The 16,714-nt window shown below is 40.3% G+C and overlaps 1 protein-coding gene across 3 annotated transcripts in view; it reads left to right on the top strand.

The window, feature by feature from the left end:
- The window catches only part of CstF64 (cleavage stimulation factor subunit 2 CstF64), a 44,688-nt gene that overhangs the window by 25,479 nt on the left and 2,495 nt on the right, over positions 1 to 16,714 (top strand). For all 3 annotated transcript variants that reach the window (XM_067138018.2, XM_067138016.2, XM_067138017.2), the window contains exons 3-4: positions 10,928 to 11,097; positions 11,752 to 12,005. In XM_067138018.2, the coding sequence (XP_066994119.2) occupies positions 10,928 to 11,097; positions 11,752 to 12,005 (424 nt within the window). The remainder of the gene's footprint in view (positions 1 to 10,927; positions 11,098 to 11,751; positions 12,006 to 16,714) is intronic.

Genomic DNA, 16,714 nt, shown 5'->3' with positions numbered 1-16,714 from the left:
ATCCCTATCTCCTACCCACCCATTAGGATCTAGAAATTTCACTCCCAGCTTCCCACATACCCACTCCATAGTGTCATTTAAATCCTCAATCACCCTCTAGTCAGTATCCCTCCTACACAGAATTCCACTGATAACAATCTCTGCTTTCTTAAATTTCATCCGTGCTGCATTTACCAGATCCCACACAGCCTCAACTATGTTGGTACTTATATCAGCTTGCCTTACGTTGTTGGTACCAACGTGAAACAATACCACCTTCCCCTTCCCCTCCTCGCTCTCTTCTACTTTCCTCAACATCTGCCTCAACCTAATTCCTGGATAACACTCTACCCTGATTCCCTTTCCTCCACACACTTTCCCCACATGTCTAACGATGGAATCCCCCATGACCAGAGCCTCAACCCTACCCGCCTCATTTGATCCCCTCCCCTCCTGGTCAGCCCTATCTTTCCTGATAGCTGCAGAAGCTACTTCCTCTTCCCTTTTCTCCTTCCCTTGACCCTGTTCCACCTGTCTTTTCCTATCCTCTGCTCTACATTTCCCTTTCCTACCTTTTCCCTTCCTCCTACTTCCACACATCTCAGCAACAGTTCCCTGTTCCTCATCTTCCCTCTGTTGCTGTACCTGGAGTGGCTCGTATACTGATTTTGCACAGACACCTGACCTGAATTTTGATCCTGAATAGAGCCCTTAGCCTGCAATCTCCTTCCCCTTAGAACATTAGATCACCTGTCTTCTACAATTCCTTCCTCTCCCTCTTGTACACCTGTACCTTGTTTGAGGGAGGCCTATCTTCCTCCCTGTCTTCTGTGAGAATCCTAATTATCTCCCTCAAACTCTCCATCTCCTCCCTCATACCCCTCAATGCCTCGCCACACCCACAGTCCCTACACTTGCACTCCTTAGCCATTCTTTACGGGGGGGGGGGGGGGGGGAAAGGAAAAATAATTTATGTGCAAAAAAAAAATGAACGGAGGGATATATTGTCTGGGATAGTACTCAAAGATCGTACGACAATAAGGTTATTAATATACGACTACACTACAATACTACTTAGTCAAACTCTATTTTTATCCTACAACACCTGTTAATTACTGAATACCGAAAGGAATACAAGTTATCAAGGGGAAAAATGTAGCCTTTATGGCTTGGTGGAAGACACGCCTGGGTACTGACCTTCAGAGATGTAAAGTGCTGAAATCAGCAGCGAAAAGAGCAGTGGCTGCTGCAAAAGATCGTTGTTACCAGGATCTGTGCGACCAGCTTGACACACCAGTAACGTTTATCGCCTTGCGAAGTCCAGTAACTGTTCAACCCAGGACACTGGATATGTCATGCATATTGAGAGAGCTGACAACAAATTACTAAAAGACCAACAAGATATCCTTCAATGATGGTCAGACTATTTTGCAGACATCAGCAACAAAGAATTTGATCATCCGCTGATTTGAAGTTCTGATCCCGTCTATGGACTCGTGCCTTTGATTATGGCAGAAGAAGAAGTAATGATTGCTGTAAAGAAGATGAAGAATGGAAAAGCAGCTGGCCCAGATGACATACCAGCAGAAATCTGGAAAATGCTTGGCAAGCCTGCGGCAGAATTCCTTGCCACACTCTTCAACCTGATCATCATCAAGAACAAACTTCCCCTTGCATGGACAACTAGCATAACAGTTCCAGTCTGGAACAGTAAAGGAGACGTGAGCGACTGCTGAACATATTAAGGCTCCTCTGCCATACACTGAAGATATTCGAACGAGTGCTGGACAGCAGGCTCAGAAACATTGTCACAGTAACATTCAGCCAGTGTGGTTTTGTTAAGGGATGCAGCACCATCGATGCCATCCATGCCACATGTCTGTCGATGGAAAAACATAGGGAGAGGCCGAAGAGTGTACGCATGGGATTTCTGGGCATAGAAAAAGCATTTGACAGAGTCCCACATGACCTCATCTGGCGAGCTCTTCATAAGCATGAAGTCCCGGAAGCCTATGTAAGCTGGGTACAACTTACATATCACAATACAACTAGTGTGGTCCGGAATCCAGCTGGAATCTCCCCGCCTTTTGATATCACCATGGGTGTACATCAGGGCTCAGCTCTATCACCATTATTATTCATCCTCTGCTTGGATACACCTATGACTGACGTACAGACATCGCATTCTCTGGACCCTTCTTTATGCTGATGATGTGGTACTTGCCCAACAAACACGCCTTGGACTCCAACGCCAGACACAAATTAGCTGAGTCCTTCGAACTGTGATCCCACTTTTGATACCTGAGCACAGGTAAGTGCAGCTTGGTTCAAGTGGAGACAAGTCACCGGAGTCCTGTGCGACAAAAAGATGCCTCACCATCTAAAGGCAAATATTTATAAGACCGTGGTACGCCCAGCAGCTATTTATGGGGCAGAATGTCGTGCAATGACAAAAAAGCATGAGCAGACTCTTCATACAATGGAAATGTAGATACTTTGACCGACTCGATGTGACCACATAAGAAATGCAGTTGTTTGACAAAGGCTTGGCGTTGCTCCAATTGTGCAGAAAGTGAGGGAGGCGCATCTCTGCTGGTACAGTCGTTATGAGAGGGCAGGACGGCTCAGTTGCTAAAACAGCTCTCCAAGTTGATCCGGAAGGAATACGACCACATGGAATGCCCTTAAAGCGGTGGACTGACAATATTAACGACACGCACTATATTGGTTTAAAACCTGAAGATGTCGGCAATAGGACGAAATGGAGGAGATGTAGCAAAACAGCGGACGCCATACTTTGGGATAAACTCTAGGAAAGAGGGAGAAAGATTTGAAAGTGATCTCCCTGAGGTGCGATGCAAGCTTCACATCTTGTAATGAGTATTTGGAACATACTTTGCAGTTCATAGACACTGATGGAATAGACAATGTTCCTAATTTCGAATTTTAATTCTTCTGCAGTTTGAGGATTATTCCTGTAAACTTTTCCTTTGAGAATTCCCCATAGATGAAAGTTGCAGGTGCTTAAAATCAGGCGAGTGAGGGGACCATAGGCCTTTACTGATGATCTGATCATCATTAAACACTTCCTGCAACCGTCACATAGAACTGTGTGCCATATGAGCCATCGCACCATTCTGCTGGAAATAGCCGTGCCTTTTTCAGTTCAGTTCTGCAAAAAATGGTTCACGAATGTTGTGAATATAACTGTCGGAAGTAATTGCGTTCTAAAAAAATATGGGACTGTTTAATTTACGCATCATACATCCACCTTCATGTCGTGCAGAGATTTGGCTGTGAAATGTGCAGGTCTTCTGTATCCCAGATCCTATTCTTCTGTGAATTGACATGTCCACTCAAATTAAACCATGCTTTGTCACTCATAAAATGAAAGTTCGGATCCACGATACCATCATGGACACTATTCATGAGCAAGTTGCAAAATCTTATTCTTGCAATGAAATTTGTAGGCTGTATGTTATAGACTGAATGAGTCCGGTAAGACTGTAAAAGTAATAATTTTGTTGCATTACATGCTGATGAATGTGAAATACCCATTTCCTGAGCTACTCTCTGAAGCGTTTTATGTGGCCTGACTTGCATTCTTGCCTGTATGTCTTCTAACTTCTCTTGTGTGAGAGCTGTTCTTCACTGTTTTTCTTAATTGTAATGGAACCAGTACTACGCCACTTGTGATCAAGTTGATGCACGTACTGTTTTGATGGTACTGTAGAACCGGAAAACTGTATGGGATTTTCGAAGGCACTTTTTAACTGGTTTCTTCTTCTTGTGCAAATAACACTCGATCAGACATATTCTCTGCACTGTAGTGTACATAACCATCGCAATAATAACCTTAAAAGACACCTCATTACTAGCAAAATGGAGCTAAACATCTGCTGCCTCAGCTATCAATTAAATTGAAACAAGAAATTAAGTGGTTCAACATTTCTCATCATGCCAGGCTTGACACAAGCTATATGGCATCCGCTTAGGGATTCCCACGGCCTGTGAACAGAAGTGGGAAGTCTTAAACAAACTATACTCCCTTTATGTTCCCATCATGTGGTAGAACAGCTCTGAAACTTGAGCTGTATACAAAAAGAGGCCATTGGTTTTGTTCAAGAGAAATCTGTATACTGTCAAAGAGACAGTAACATTGCAACAATAACAAAGTTCCTTTCGTTTGGTAGCAGCATGCCAAAAATTTATCAAACAAGTTACCAGTATATGCCACGATATCTACCTTGATTTGGTTAGTTCAAGCTCCTTAATAAGGTCATCCGATTCCAGTTGAGTAAAGAAATGTGGTTTCCTTGAAATCCTCTCACTATTAATGCTGGGTGGTGTCATTGCAGTCCCTTGCATTTATTATTACATCTTCCAGTGTAGCAGAGTTTGGTGGCGAGAGAATTTTGTAACTCATCACTGTGTGAAAATGGACTATTGGACAAGTTTATGCTATGACATGCAACAGAGTTCCTGGATTTTGGTACTTTTATAATGTGTAATCGACCATAAAAGATTGACTCATTATATTTTTATACACACATTCCAAATTTAGGGAATAGTAAAATGGATACACTCTTGTAGACAACGCTACCGCAAGATGAGGATTCCAAAGAACATCTTGATTTCTAACTGTTATTCCGAAATCACGGTAGTAAGCATCACAGAATGTTTTCCTTAGTACAAGGTTGTGGTGCTCATTTTTAATATTCAGTATGTCCACAAACATAAAAGAATATGTCTGTTGGCAGTTAACGTTATGTTGCCAGGATGCTGATATTCTATTTCAAATAATAGCGATCAACACCTGTTAACATTACATAACTTCAGCTTGCTTCATAAAAGAAGACATTTTGTGAAAAATATCTTGAACTTGGTTAATTCGAACAATCTTAGTTCCAGTTTGTGGATAACTAAAAAAAGAAACTTATCTTCAAGTCTCTTGACATTCCTATAAAACAGAATTTGAATATTATGTCGCTAAATTTGAAATAAAATTACCATATTAGAGCTGTTATATTTTTAAAGATATTAGCTCATTTGGGAGATGGTGGGGTCAAATCCTGTCGTCAGCAGCTCTGAAGATGGTTTCTCCTTTTCACACCAGCATTCAGTTAAGACCATGGACGCTACCTTCCCAATCTTAGTCCTTTCCCATCCTTTGATGTGTTATCTAATTTATTCCTTGTCAAGAAAACAGTATTGCTCTTATGACAACAGGGTTGCCATGTTGAACGGCTCTGCTCAACAACATCACGGGTAAATGGCTGCACACAAATTTGTGAAATTCAGTATTTATTTTAAAAATAAAAAAGCAGAAGATACTAAGCTGCAAATTATTTTTATGAACTAATGGGTATTTTTGATTTGAACAGAATCGGAGGTAAACTACGGCACGTAAAAAACCTCAGCATTGAAGTGTAAGGCAAATTGGGGCAGAAAATAGAAAAAATATGTTTTATGGGCTCGACGGGTGAGGGATGCATTTAATAAATTTCCCCAGGCAACGCGGGGTACTACTGTGCTGCTCACAAAAAGAATAGTAAAAATGAAATGCGGTTGTGAAAAAGTGATAAAATTAAAATGCGCTTAAGGAAGAACAGCTAAATAGCAAAACCAGGCACAAATAAAACACACGGCAATTTTTTTTATTAGTACAAGTTATGCCATGACGTATGGCTGTATACAACAACACCAAAATCTTCAGTAACAACTTCTGTGCAGTATGAAAATAATAGAAATCACACAAATGCTATGCAATAGAAGTTACACCAACTCTCAATCAACACAAGTACTTGCTGATTTAAGGCCTAAAAAATACACACGCAACAAATAAATACGGTAGTTGACTTCACTTCAGAAGTGAGCTGCCAGCGGTTCATAGACCAAGGGATTACACGATGCTTCTACGAGAGCAACACAGAAGGAAAATGAAGGAAGGCAACAAAGCGACGGATGTTCCTGCCATTGTGCTTCATCCTTTTTATCTGTCTTTGATAATACATTACAAAGTACAGAACAATATCCCTTAATCGCAAGAAATTATGGGTGTCTCAGAGGGAGTGTTTTCACTCCTTGTAGGTCCGCAAGAGCAATACCGTATTTATTCTTAACGTGGAATGAGCTATAGTGAGATGTTAAACCAGTAGAATTTTTTTTTTTCAAAGAATGATTTTTAAGGACGATGGAATGCTGCCTGGATGGAAAAAAATAGTGTAGAATCATGCTGGTGCTGGAAGTGGAGCTGTAGTTGAAACTAAGGATAGGTTCAAGCTCTTGGCCATCTGACGGTATATTCCTTGTAGACTGCAGTCTTTGAATTTTGGTAACTGGGAAAATGAGCTCATTAACCCGGGAACGCCGGAGTTTTCAATTTTCGTTTTTTTAAATTTTTGTTTAATATACCCAGCATTCACATATCAGAGAACATTTAAAAGTCATTTTTCTAAAAATTGAATCGTTGGTTTTTAAATGAGGGCCTGGTACCATACGGTACCGCACGGCGCTTGACATAGCTTTTGGTTGGAACATAAAAATTGTTACCTCTTTAGAATACCATGGAACTGAATGCTTAATATTGTTACAGAATATCACTTACAAATTACTGAGCAATAAACAAAAGAAGAAACGGTGTTTATAGGTTTATTTGTGATATCCCTTTGGAATTCCGAAATATAACATTAGCTCAGACGTGACATATCTTTAGGAAATACGAGTAATATTATTTCAGCTTTTCTTATTTAGTCACCCATTTCCACTCTTCACTAGTTTAGAATGGCAAAATGCTGTTTACACAAACGCCCACACTACATGTGACGCATTCTGTGCGGCCGCGGAATTCGCATTCGTTCGCCGCACAACTCCTGCTTTGGTTTGTCGGAGCGATATAGTGATGTACGCCATTGAATCTCAAGGTGTCAGATACACTAAGAAGTGTAAACAACTGCATTTATTTACCTTAAAATACCACCCAAATATATATGTCGTAATAAATATTTTGCACCTACCCTTTTCTGATTGTGGTACTTACACATAGCTACTTAGAAGGAAAATGCCGATGAAATTTTCATTTCTTCGGGGTTATTTTTCGTTTGTAAAAAGCATATACCGGTAGTTGTTGACTTCAGAGCACAAGAAATTCATAATTTCATCGTAAAGAAAACCCTCATATTTCGGTCGGCATCATATATCGAAAAGTGGAAAATTTCGCACTAGGGAATTGGAGTGAAATTGGGCCATACGCCATCCAGGTATCTGGTGGATGAGGTGATGATTTCGCTCTCTTCCCGGGCCATGAATCATTATCGGACATGGGTTATCTACTCCTGTGCGGAATTTGTTGCTTTAGCACTATTTCTGCTGGTACCCGTGATTGACCTCCCGTAAGATTATCTGCGAGACCCCCTTCATCTTCCTCGGATAATACCTTAGATTCCAGTGGTTCAGTATGTCATGCCGTTTAATTTTTAAAAGTAAAATGTACAATTATAGATTTTTATGACACACATAAATCATTATTTGCAACTACAGTATGAATTGTTACCCTTAGAAGTAAGGAGGAGAAAGTAAACAGAGAGGCATGGTAAGCGCCGTGCGGTACCATACGGTACCAACGGAATAATTTGTATCATAACAGCTGACACAGGAATGCTGACCAATTGCTTGTTATTTCAATTCATGGACTTATATTTCAAGACAATAAATCACATGATACAAAATCGTATTCTCAATATTTATAAACAAAGTAAAGCAACTTACTTTAGACAGGTAGTCATTTTTATTCCTCTCGACACGATCTCAAATTACAAGCAGTTGTTGCCGCAAACAAATACTCAAATAAAACCTTTTGTTGATTTTAGGCATTGTAGAGAGTATCTCCTTGACAATGTAAAGCGAAGTTGCCAGATTTATGGCGCGAGTAAGGATCAGTATGAGAAAATCAGAAGTAAGGCGCACTGGTACTATACGGTACCGCACGGCGTTGCCGGGTTAAACCTATACCTGAAAATTGGAGTTCAATGACAGTTGTCAGTTAACAAAATAACACATTCCACAGCCTATTGAAGGCTTGGAAGATGAATTCTGGGCATATTGATGAAATACAGTATATATATACAATGCAGTAGCTCATCACTGTGTGAAAATGGACCATTGGACAAGCTTATGCTATATTGTATTTCAGTTCCCAAAATTCCCCAGGGGGCCAGCAGGCTTGGGGAGTTTCAAAATTGGGGCCGAGTATAAGAATGCAATTGTAAGCATTTCTTTTACGCAGTCGGATATATTTTTCCAAAGTTATCACGTATAGTTTTCTTGGGGTAAAAGTTGAAAGTCCAAATTAAGTTTTAACATAAACTCCGAGAAAATTCTCCACACTCCTTGGGGGCTGATATTCACATTTATATGTACCTGGTTCTTCTAAGAACCGTATGATAAACGAAATGTCCTTATGTACATCAACGTCCATTTATCCTCCTTAATATCTCGAAAATGTCATGTGACATTTTCTTGGGGTTTGATGTTAGAAATTAATTTGGACTCAACCTCACAAAAACTATAGGTCATTGCTTTGAAGAAAAAGGTCTGGCTGGGTGAAAGAAAAGCTTACATTTCTGTACTTATGCTGAACTCCAAATTTGAAACCCTGCAGCCTGGCACCCTTGGGAAATTTTGGAGATTTTCGATTTGGCTAGAGAAACTGAGGGTGTCAGCTTCACTGGTACAAAGTTAAAAGTATGCAGGATGCTTGGAAATGCCTCACTAATTCGTGTCTACTGTATTTTCATTTTTAAACCTTTACACGTAGATCACTTCCCATTGAGTTCCTTTTAGTAAAAATGATAATTCACAACCTGTTTACAGTAATTTGACTGAGTCAGGAATGGAATGAATGGAGTCCTCATCGAGTGGGGAGGTCAGGAATTGTGCCGGCTGCCGAATTCCGTCGCACTCCTCTGGGGGCAATGATTAATGACTGACAGATGAAATTATATTGGAGAGCGTTGCTGGAATGAAAGATTAAGGGAAAACTGGAGTATCCAGGAAAAAACCTGTCCTCCCTCTGCTTTGTCCAGCATAAAGCTCACATGGAGTGACTGGGATTTGGACCATGGAGCCCAGCAGTGAGAGCCCAGTGTGCTGCTGTCTGAGCCATGGAGGCTCTCCAGAAGTATCCGTAATATCTCTAAAATTTCCCTGAACAATTTCTCTGGGTTTCATGTTAAAACTTAATTTGGACTTTCATGAAACTCGTAGCACATGAAAGCTATGTCATTGCTTTGGAAAAAAAATCCGACTGGGTGAAAGAAATTCTTACACTTGTTCTTATGCTGAGCCCCAATTTTGAAACCCCACCCAGCCTGGTTACCATGGGGAATACTGGGAAGTTTTGATTTTTCTAGGAATTCTGAGGACATCAACTTTTCTGGTACCAAGTAAAATGTAGGATACTAGGAAGTGCCTCATTAATTCATCTCTTATTTTCATTTTTATACTTTTGTACAGATTGCTTCACATTAAGTTCCATGTATTAGTATCCTTAAACTGTGACTGGCAATAGGAAAAGGGCCCTGCCATGGTAATGAAAAATATCAAACTTGACTGTTAGTGGCAGTAGGAAAGGGGTCCTGCAATTATAATGAAAACTCCAACTACATTTTAACTGGCAGTAGGAAACTTGAGTCTACCATTATAATGAAGACACCCCAGTTTGATCGTGACTGACAGTGGGCAACGGGTCCTCCTATTATAATGAATGCATCCCAACTATACTGTGAATGGCAGTAGGTAAGGCGTTCTGCCATTATAATCAAAACTTCCTATCTTAATTGTGACTGGCAGAAGGCAAGGAGGCCTGCCATTATAATAAAAACATCACAACTCACTTTTGACTGGCAGTAGGGAAGGGGCCTGCTATTATAATGAACGCTTCCCAACTGAAATGTGACTGGTAGAAGGCAAGGGGGGGTATGCTATTGTAATCAAAACTCGCAACTCTATTGTTGCCGACTTTCACGTTCCTGTGATTAGTACCACTTCAGGAGCGACACCACTCATCTACTTTTCTGTAATCTAATGTTTCCTGCATCACCTGCCTTCAACTGCAAGTGATGGCAGAAGTAAGGAGGACATAAAATGAAAATGCAGACTAGCACAAGCAAGGAAGGTCTTTCTTCAGGAATGAAATTTGCTCACTTCGAACATTGATATAGGAATTTAAAAAGTGTTTTTGAAGACTTTTGTCTGGTGTGTGGCATTGTATGGAAGTGAAACATGGACGATAACTAGTTCAGAAAGAAAGAGGATAGAAGCTTTTGAAATGTGGTGTTACAGAAGAATGCTGAAGGCAAGATGGATAGATCAGATCACAAATGAAGAGATAATTGAATTGGTGAGAGGAGATTGATTTGGCTAAATTTCACCAGAAGAAGACACACATGCTAGGACACATCTTAAGACACCCAGGATTTGTGCAGTTGGTTTTGAGGGAAGTGTAGGCGGTAAGAACAGTAGGGGTAGACCAAGGTATGAATATGAGAGGCAGATTAGAGGAGATGTAGGATGCAGCAGTTATGTAGAAATGAAAACATTAGCACAGGATAGGGTGGCATGGAGAGCTGCATCAAATCAGTCTTAGGGACTGATGACTTAAACAACAACATGCGTGGTACATGATATAACAAAAATTGGTGCACAAAATGCTTGTAAATAACTGTTATTCAATAACCTCCTTTAATTACGAAAACATAGCATCTAATCTATTTAAACAAGTTGTGGCGGAATTTTGGGAACTCTATGGTTGTTCACCATTGGGCTGTATGTGTTAAAATATAATAATTAATTTGATTTGCCTTTATATTGTATTTGCTCTTAAAAAAATATTTCACTTTCTTTTCATGCAGCATATACAGTTCCTGCTAACAAACATATCTTATTTCAGACTTGTGTATGATCGAGAAACTGGAAAACCGAAGGGATATGGCTTCTGTGAGTATAAGGACCAAGAAACCGCCTTAAGTGCCATGAGAAATCTCAATGGTTATGAAATAGGTGGACGTACCTTGAGAGTTGACAACGCTTGTACTGAGAAATCTCGCATGGAGATGCAAAGTGAGTGATTGGTTCCTTGCTTTAGGAAATATTATCTTCAGTCATTCAGTTGTAAGTTCATCCCCTCAAACTAAGAACATCATATCTGCATAAAGTAATTTGTTGAGGAGAGCAGTTTAAAATTCTGAAAAATTCCTACAAATTTGGTAGTTTTCCGGTCTTTCTGGTTATGGGCTATATGGATTACATCTTCTATATAGTTTTCTTTGTCCTGTAAAGAGTGCTTTAATAGTATTGAATAACCTGTTATTTGTAGTTACAATACAGTTATTATTGAGCTGGGCATCTCCAGTGAAGAATATTGTATGTATGCCTACTTACAGTGAATCAGTTGTTTGGATATCATACCCACTCCTAATAATGTTTAATAAAGTAGATTTTCTTACTGTTTATTTGTTTAGTTTTTCATATTGGGATCTTAAAAGTGGCATATATGCCCATTATTCAGTGTGGTAATTCGTAAGCAAGTCTATTCTTGCCCAGTTGCATTTACTGAGTGAATTACTGTGTCAATCCATTAAACTTAGCACTAAGGTATGTTGAGTGTCCTAAACAAGAAGGCTAGTTACAGCACATATTATGATAGCATTTCCTCTCATATCTTTTCAGAGCTGTAAGCTCTGTATAATAAAAGTGATAATTTCTTTTCTTCAGGTTTGTTACAGGGTCCAGTGGTAGAAAATCCATATGGAGAGGCAGTGCAGGCTGATAAAGCTCCTGAAGCCATCAGTAAAGCAGTAGCATCACTTCCTCCAGAGCAAATGTTTGAACTTATGAAACAGATGAAACTCTGTGTTCAGAACAACCCCAGTGAAGCTCGACAGATGTTGCTTCAGAATCCTCAGTTGGCATACGCTCTTCTGCAAGCTCAAGTTGTCATGAGAATTGTGGATCCACAGACAGCTGTTGTAATTATTTTTTATCATTATATCTTTCATTTAAGCTAATGTGCAGCTGTAGGGGGCTGTCTTGTCCAGACCCAAAATAAACATGATAGCTTTATCCACAGTTTTGTTATGGGAAAATCATGGAAATTGGGTAGATTGTGGTTTACCTGAAAAAGACTTGCATTATCTTAAACCTGTGGGTAAAGTTAGAAGATAATTCCAAAAACGGATGTAGCGATAAAATACAGTGCTAAAAGTTTAATTTTGTGGTTTAGTGCACTTTCTTATTTTGGTATATGTATATAGTTACAGTATACATTACGAAGGGTATATACAAAGGAAAACAGCTCTCAAGTACGTAAAACCAACAGAACACAAAGTTGGAAATGTTGGATTTTGAACACAAAATTATCATTCATTGTGTGGCAGATGTACAGGATGTAAAGGAGAGAGTGTACAATGTAAGTCTCTGGTAAGACCCCAAGTAGAGTATGGTTCCAGTGTATGGGAACCTACATCAAGATTACTTGATAAATTACTGGAAAAGATCCAAAGAAAAGCAGCACTGTTTGTCCTGAGTCAACACTGAAATGAACATATCACTTAGTCGAGCAGCTCGTCTTCTTTCTCCCAAACCTTGCAATATTTTCGTAACTCTACTCTTTTGTCGGAAATCACTCAGAACAGATGCTTTTCTATGGATTTTTTTCCAGTTCTCGAATCAAGTAATCCTGGTGAGGGTTCCATACACTGGAACCATAGTCTAGTTGGGGTCTTACCAGAGACATATATGCCCTTTTACATCCTTACTACAACCCCAAAATACTCTTACAACCATGTGGAGAGATCTGAACCCTTTATTTACAATACAGTTTATGTGATTACTCCAATGAAGACCTTTCCTTATAATACCTAGGTGCTTAGTGATCCACATGAGGAACTTTTACCCCATCAACGCAGTAATTAAAACAGAAGACTTTTCCTATTAATGAAATGCACAACTTTACTTTCAACTCCGTTTATCATCATACCGTTGTCTGCTGTCCATCTTACAACATTGTCGAGGTCTTCCTGCAGTTGTTCACAATCTTTTAATTTATTTATTTTAACTTATTTATTACTCTATAGGTGGCCAGCCCCACGGTGTAGGGGTAGCGTGCCTGCCTCTTTCCCGGAGGCCCCGGGTTCGATTCCCGGCCAGGTCAGGGATTTTTACCTGGACCTGAGGGGCGGTTTGAGGTCCACTCAGCCTACGTGATTAGAATTGAGGAGCTATCTGACGGTGAGGTAGCGGCCCCAGTCTAGAAAGCCAAGAATAATGGCCAAGAGGTCGTACTGACCACACAACACCTCGTAATCTGCAGGCCTTCGGGCTGAGCAGTGGTCGCTTGGTAGGCCAAGGCCCTTCAAGGGCTGTAGTGCCATGGGGATTGGGTTTGGTTTTATTACTCTATAGAGTATAACATCATCAGCAAAAAGCCTTAACCCTGATTCCAGTTCTTTACTCATTCATATGTATAAGAAAACAAAGGTCCAATAATATTGCATTGAGGAGTTCCCCTGTTAATGATTACTCGATCAGATAATGCTTCACGTACTCTAATTTTCTGAGTTCTATTTTCTAGAAATATAGCCACCCATTCTGTCACTCTCTTGTCTAGTCCAGTTGCACTCATTTACTCTCCCATGATTACCCTGTCAAATAGCTCAATCACGACACAATCCATTTGACGTCTCGAATCTAGGATATCTGCTATATATTGCTGGAATCCTACAAGTTGGGCCAGAAATTTAAGAATGGCAGGAGAGCTGGTATGCGGTTGAAATGGTGCAAGCAGCTCACCTCCGTTGGGGGTGTGCCTGAAAAAAAGATCTGCATCGTCTCTGTATGAGGACATGGGTTTTAAGCTGCCTCTGTGGATCAGTGGTAGAGTGTTGGCCTCCGGATCCCAAGATGGTGGGTTCAAACCCGACCGAGGTAGTCGGATTTTTGAAGTACGGAAAAAGACCATTTGACACTCCATGTTGTACGATGTCGGCATATAAAAGATCACTGGTGACACACTTGGTGTTTACCCGACAAAATTAATTAAATCTCTGCCATCGACACCCAAGAGAGTTTCAATTTACTCTGCCTGCCATCTAGTAGGCCTAGAGTAAAACGGAACGTTGAAATTGACGAGCAGACAGCATCAAATCGAAATGCTTCCACATGGTAGCTAAGGCCATGCGATTATTATTATTATTATTATTATTATTATTATTATTATTTACAAGTTGGGCTTCATTGAAATAACCTTTCTTAAACTCGAATAGCCTTCTGTCGAACCAGTTATCAATGTTGCAAACATATCTAATATAATCAGAAATAATGCTTTGCCAATGTTTTCATGAAACACGTCAAACTGACTGGTTGTAATCTTCGGCTTTATGGTTGCCACCCTTTCCATTATACACAGAGGGCTACTATAGCGACTCTCCATTTATTTGGAATAGTTCCTTCATGCAAACAGTTATCAAGTAAGTATTGTGGCCTTCCGAGTGGCGCGGGATGGTCCTTTCGGAGAATTGCCACACAAGTTGGACGTGCTGTGTCAGTTGTGCAACGATGCTGATTGTAATGGTCACATGAACTTTCTCACACCCATAGACGAGTTTCTGGACGTCCACGCAGCACAGACTTCCGCCAAGATAGTCGTATTGTAAGGGCAGCACTGGCAGATCGTATAGCTACCACAGTACAGATAAGAGAGTTTGTAAGCCCAGCAGTGTCAACACGAACTGTTGCCACCTGGTTACTAGCAGTGGGACTACAGGCATGCACACCTCTAGCCCGCCTTCCACTCTCACTACAGCATCGATGTGCACAGCTCGACTGGTGCAGTCAGAGGATCACTTGGAAGATGGAATTGTGGGCCATGGTATTCAGCGATTAAAGCAGATTCTGCCTGCATGCAAGCGCTACGACGTAGACCTGGTGAGCGCTGTCTCGTAGAGTGCATTCGTGCAAGACATACTGGCGCCACCCCAGCTCTTATTGTTGGGGTGCAATGAACTGCAACTCTCGTTCACCTTTGGTGTTTGTGGAGGAAACGCTGACCAGCGCTCGACACGTGCAGAATGTTGTAAGACCCCTTTTTTTGCCATTCTTGCAAAAGGAGGGTAATGTGTTGTTCCGACAGGATAATGCTCGCCCACACAATGCGTGTGAAGTTATATGTGCACTACAAGACGTGCAGCAACTTCCCTGGCCAGCACGATCCCCGGACTTGTCTCCCATTGAGCACGTGTGGGATATGACGTGACAACTGATACGTGCAACTCGTCAACCCACACTCTTGCAAAACTACGTGAACAGGTCGAACAGGCATGGAATAATGTATCCCAAGACAGTATTTGCCATCTGTATGGTAGAATGGATGCCAGATCAGCACCTGCATTGTCGCCTGTGGAGGAGATACAAAGTAATTAAAAGGGGTGTTTCAGCATGGATCAACACCTGGTACCTCAATACTGCTTGAGCTATTGATCTGTAAATGTAATCATTTCATGTACTCTATATGCTCTGTTTCAACAACAAATCTTGAGCGAGTTAGAAAACTCTAAGAATGTGTACAAATGTTTTTTTCCCACCATTGTAATTGCTTATAAAAGACTTCCTCATGACTGTCTTATCAGCCATATGATACTGATCAATAGTCCTACTTTTACTACTTTCCTTTCCATCACATTTATTTTTAACTTGACAAAAACAGCTTCGTGATCCTAATACCATCCGTTACTTTAGTTTCTCTATAGAGCTCATCTCTTTTTTTCCCCGCACCACGTCCAGAATATCCTTGCCTCTAGTTGGTTCCATCACTTTCTGATTCAACTGTCTTTCCTAGATTAACTTATTTTACCGTTTGTTGGTCATGTTTCCAGTCATTTGCATTACCTTGAGATCACCTGGTACGATCACATTCCTTTCCATATCGTTTCCCACATAATTCTGAATCAGTGTTTGCATCATCTTTTCTAGGTGTGTACACTCCAGAAACGTTCAAGTTGTCCATCATCTTTAGAGATGAGCCTTACACGTAGAATTTCATGTTTGTCATCTTTAACTTTTTCGTAACTTACAAGTTATTCTTTCATCAGAATGAATACTCCCCCTCCTACCATTCCTATCCTGTTTCTACGATAAACACTCCAGTACATGTTATAAATCTCATTCCATATTGGCAGTTATCACTTTACAAATAAAAAGTTTTATATAATCCTCCTTTTCAATAGAAAACAACCATCTAGCCTGTATTAGATTAGACTTTTTATTTGTAAAGTGAAACAATCCAGTTCCATGAGATCATTTCTCAGCCATGATCTTAACTCCTATTACAATATCTGGTAAGTGTATATATCTATTAAATTACTCAATTCTATTCCTTCCTTTTGAATACTTCTGAAGTTCAACACTTCAAATTTTTATGTCTTCCCTACTTGACATCCAGATCCCTGTACCCTTATTACCACACCCTAGTCCACCCTATTTCTCTGAAATGTACTTCCTTACAATCCTTCTAAACAAAGTTCCTAACTTACATGTACCACTGCAGGTCATGTGAAGGCTATCTTGAGTCCTATCTCTTGCCTACTCATTAGGATCTACAAATCTCGCTTCCAGTTTCCCACACAGCCATTTCATAGTCTCATTTAAATCCCTAATTACCCTCCAGTCAGTATCTCACTGA

Source organism: Anabrus simplex, chromosome 1 (genome assembly GCF_040414725.1).
Source record: "Anabrus simplex isolate iqAnaSimp1 chromosome 1, ASM4041472v1, whole genome shotgun sequence".
In the NCBI taxonomy this organism is placed as follows: Eukaryota; Metazoa; Arthropoda; class Insecta; order Orthoptera; family Tettigoniidae; genus Anabrus; species Anabrus simplex.
Note: the sequence above shows the minus strand (reverse complement) of the source record. Positions and strands in the feature narration are given on the sequence as shown.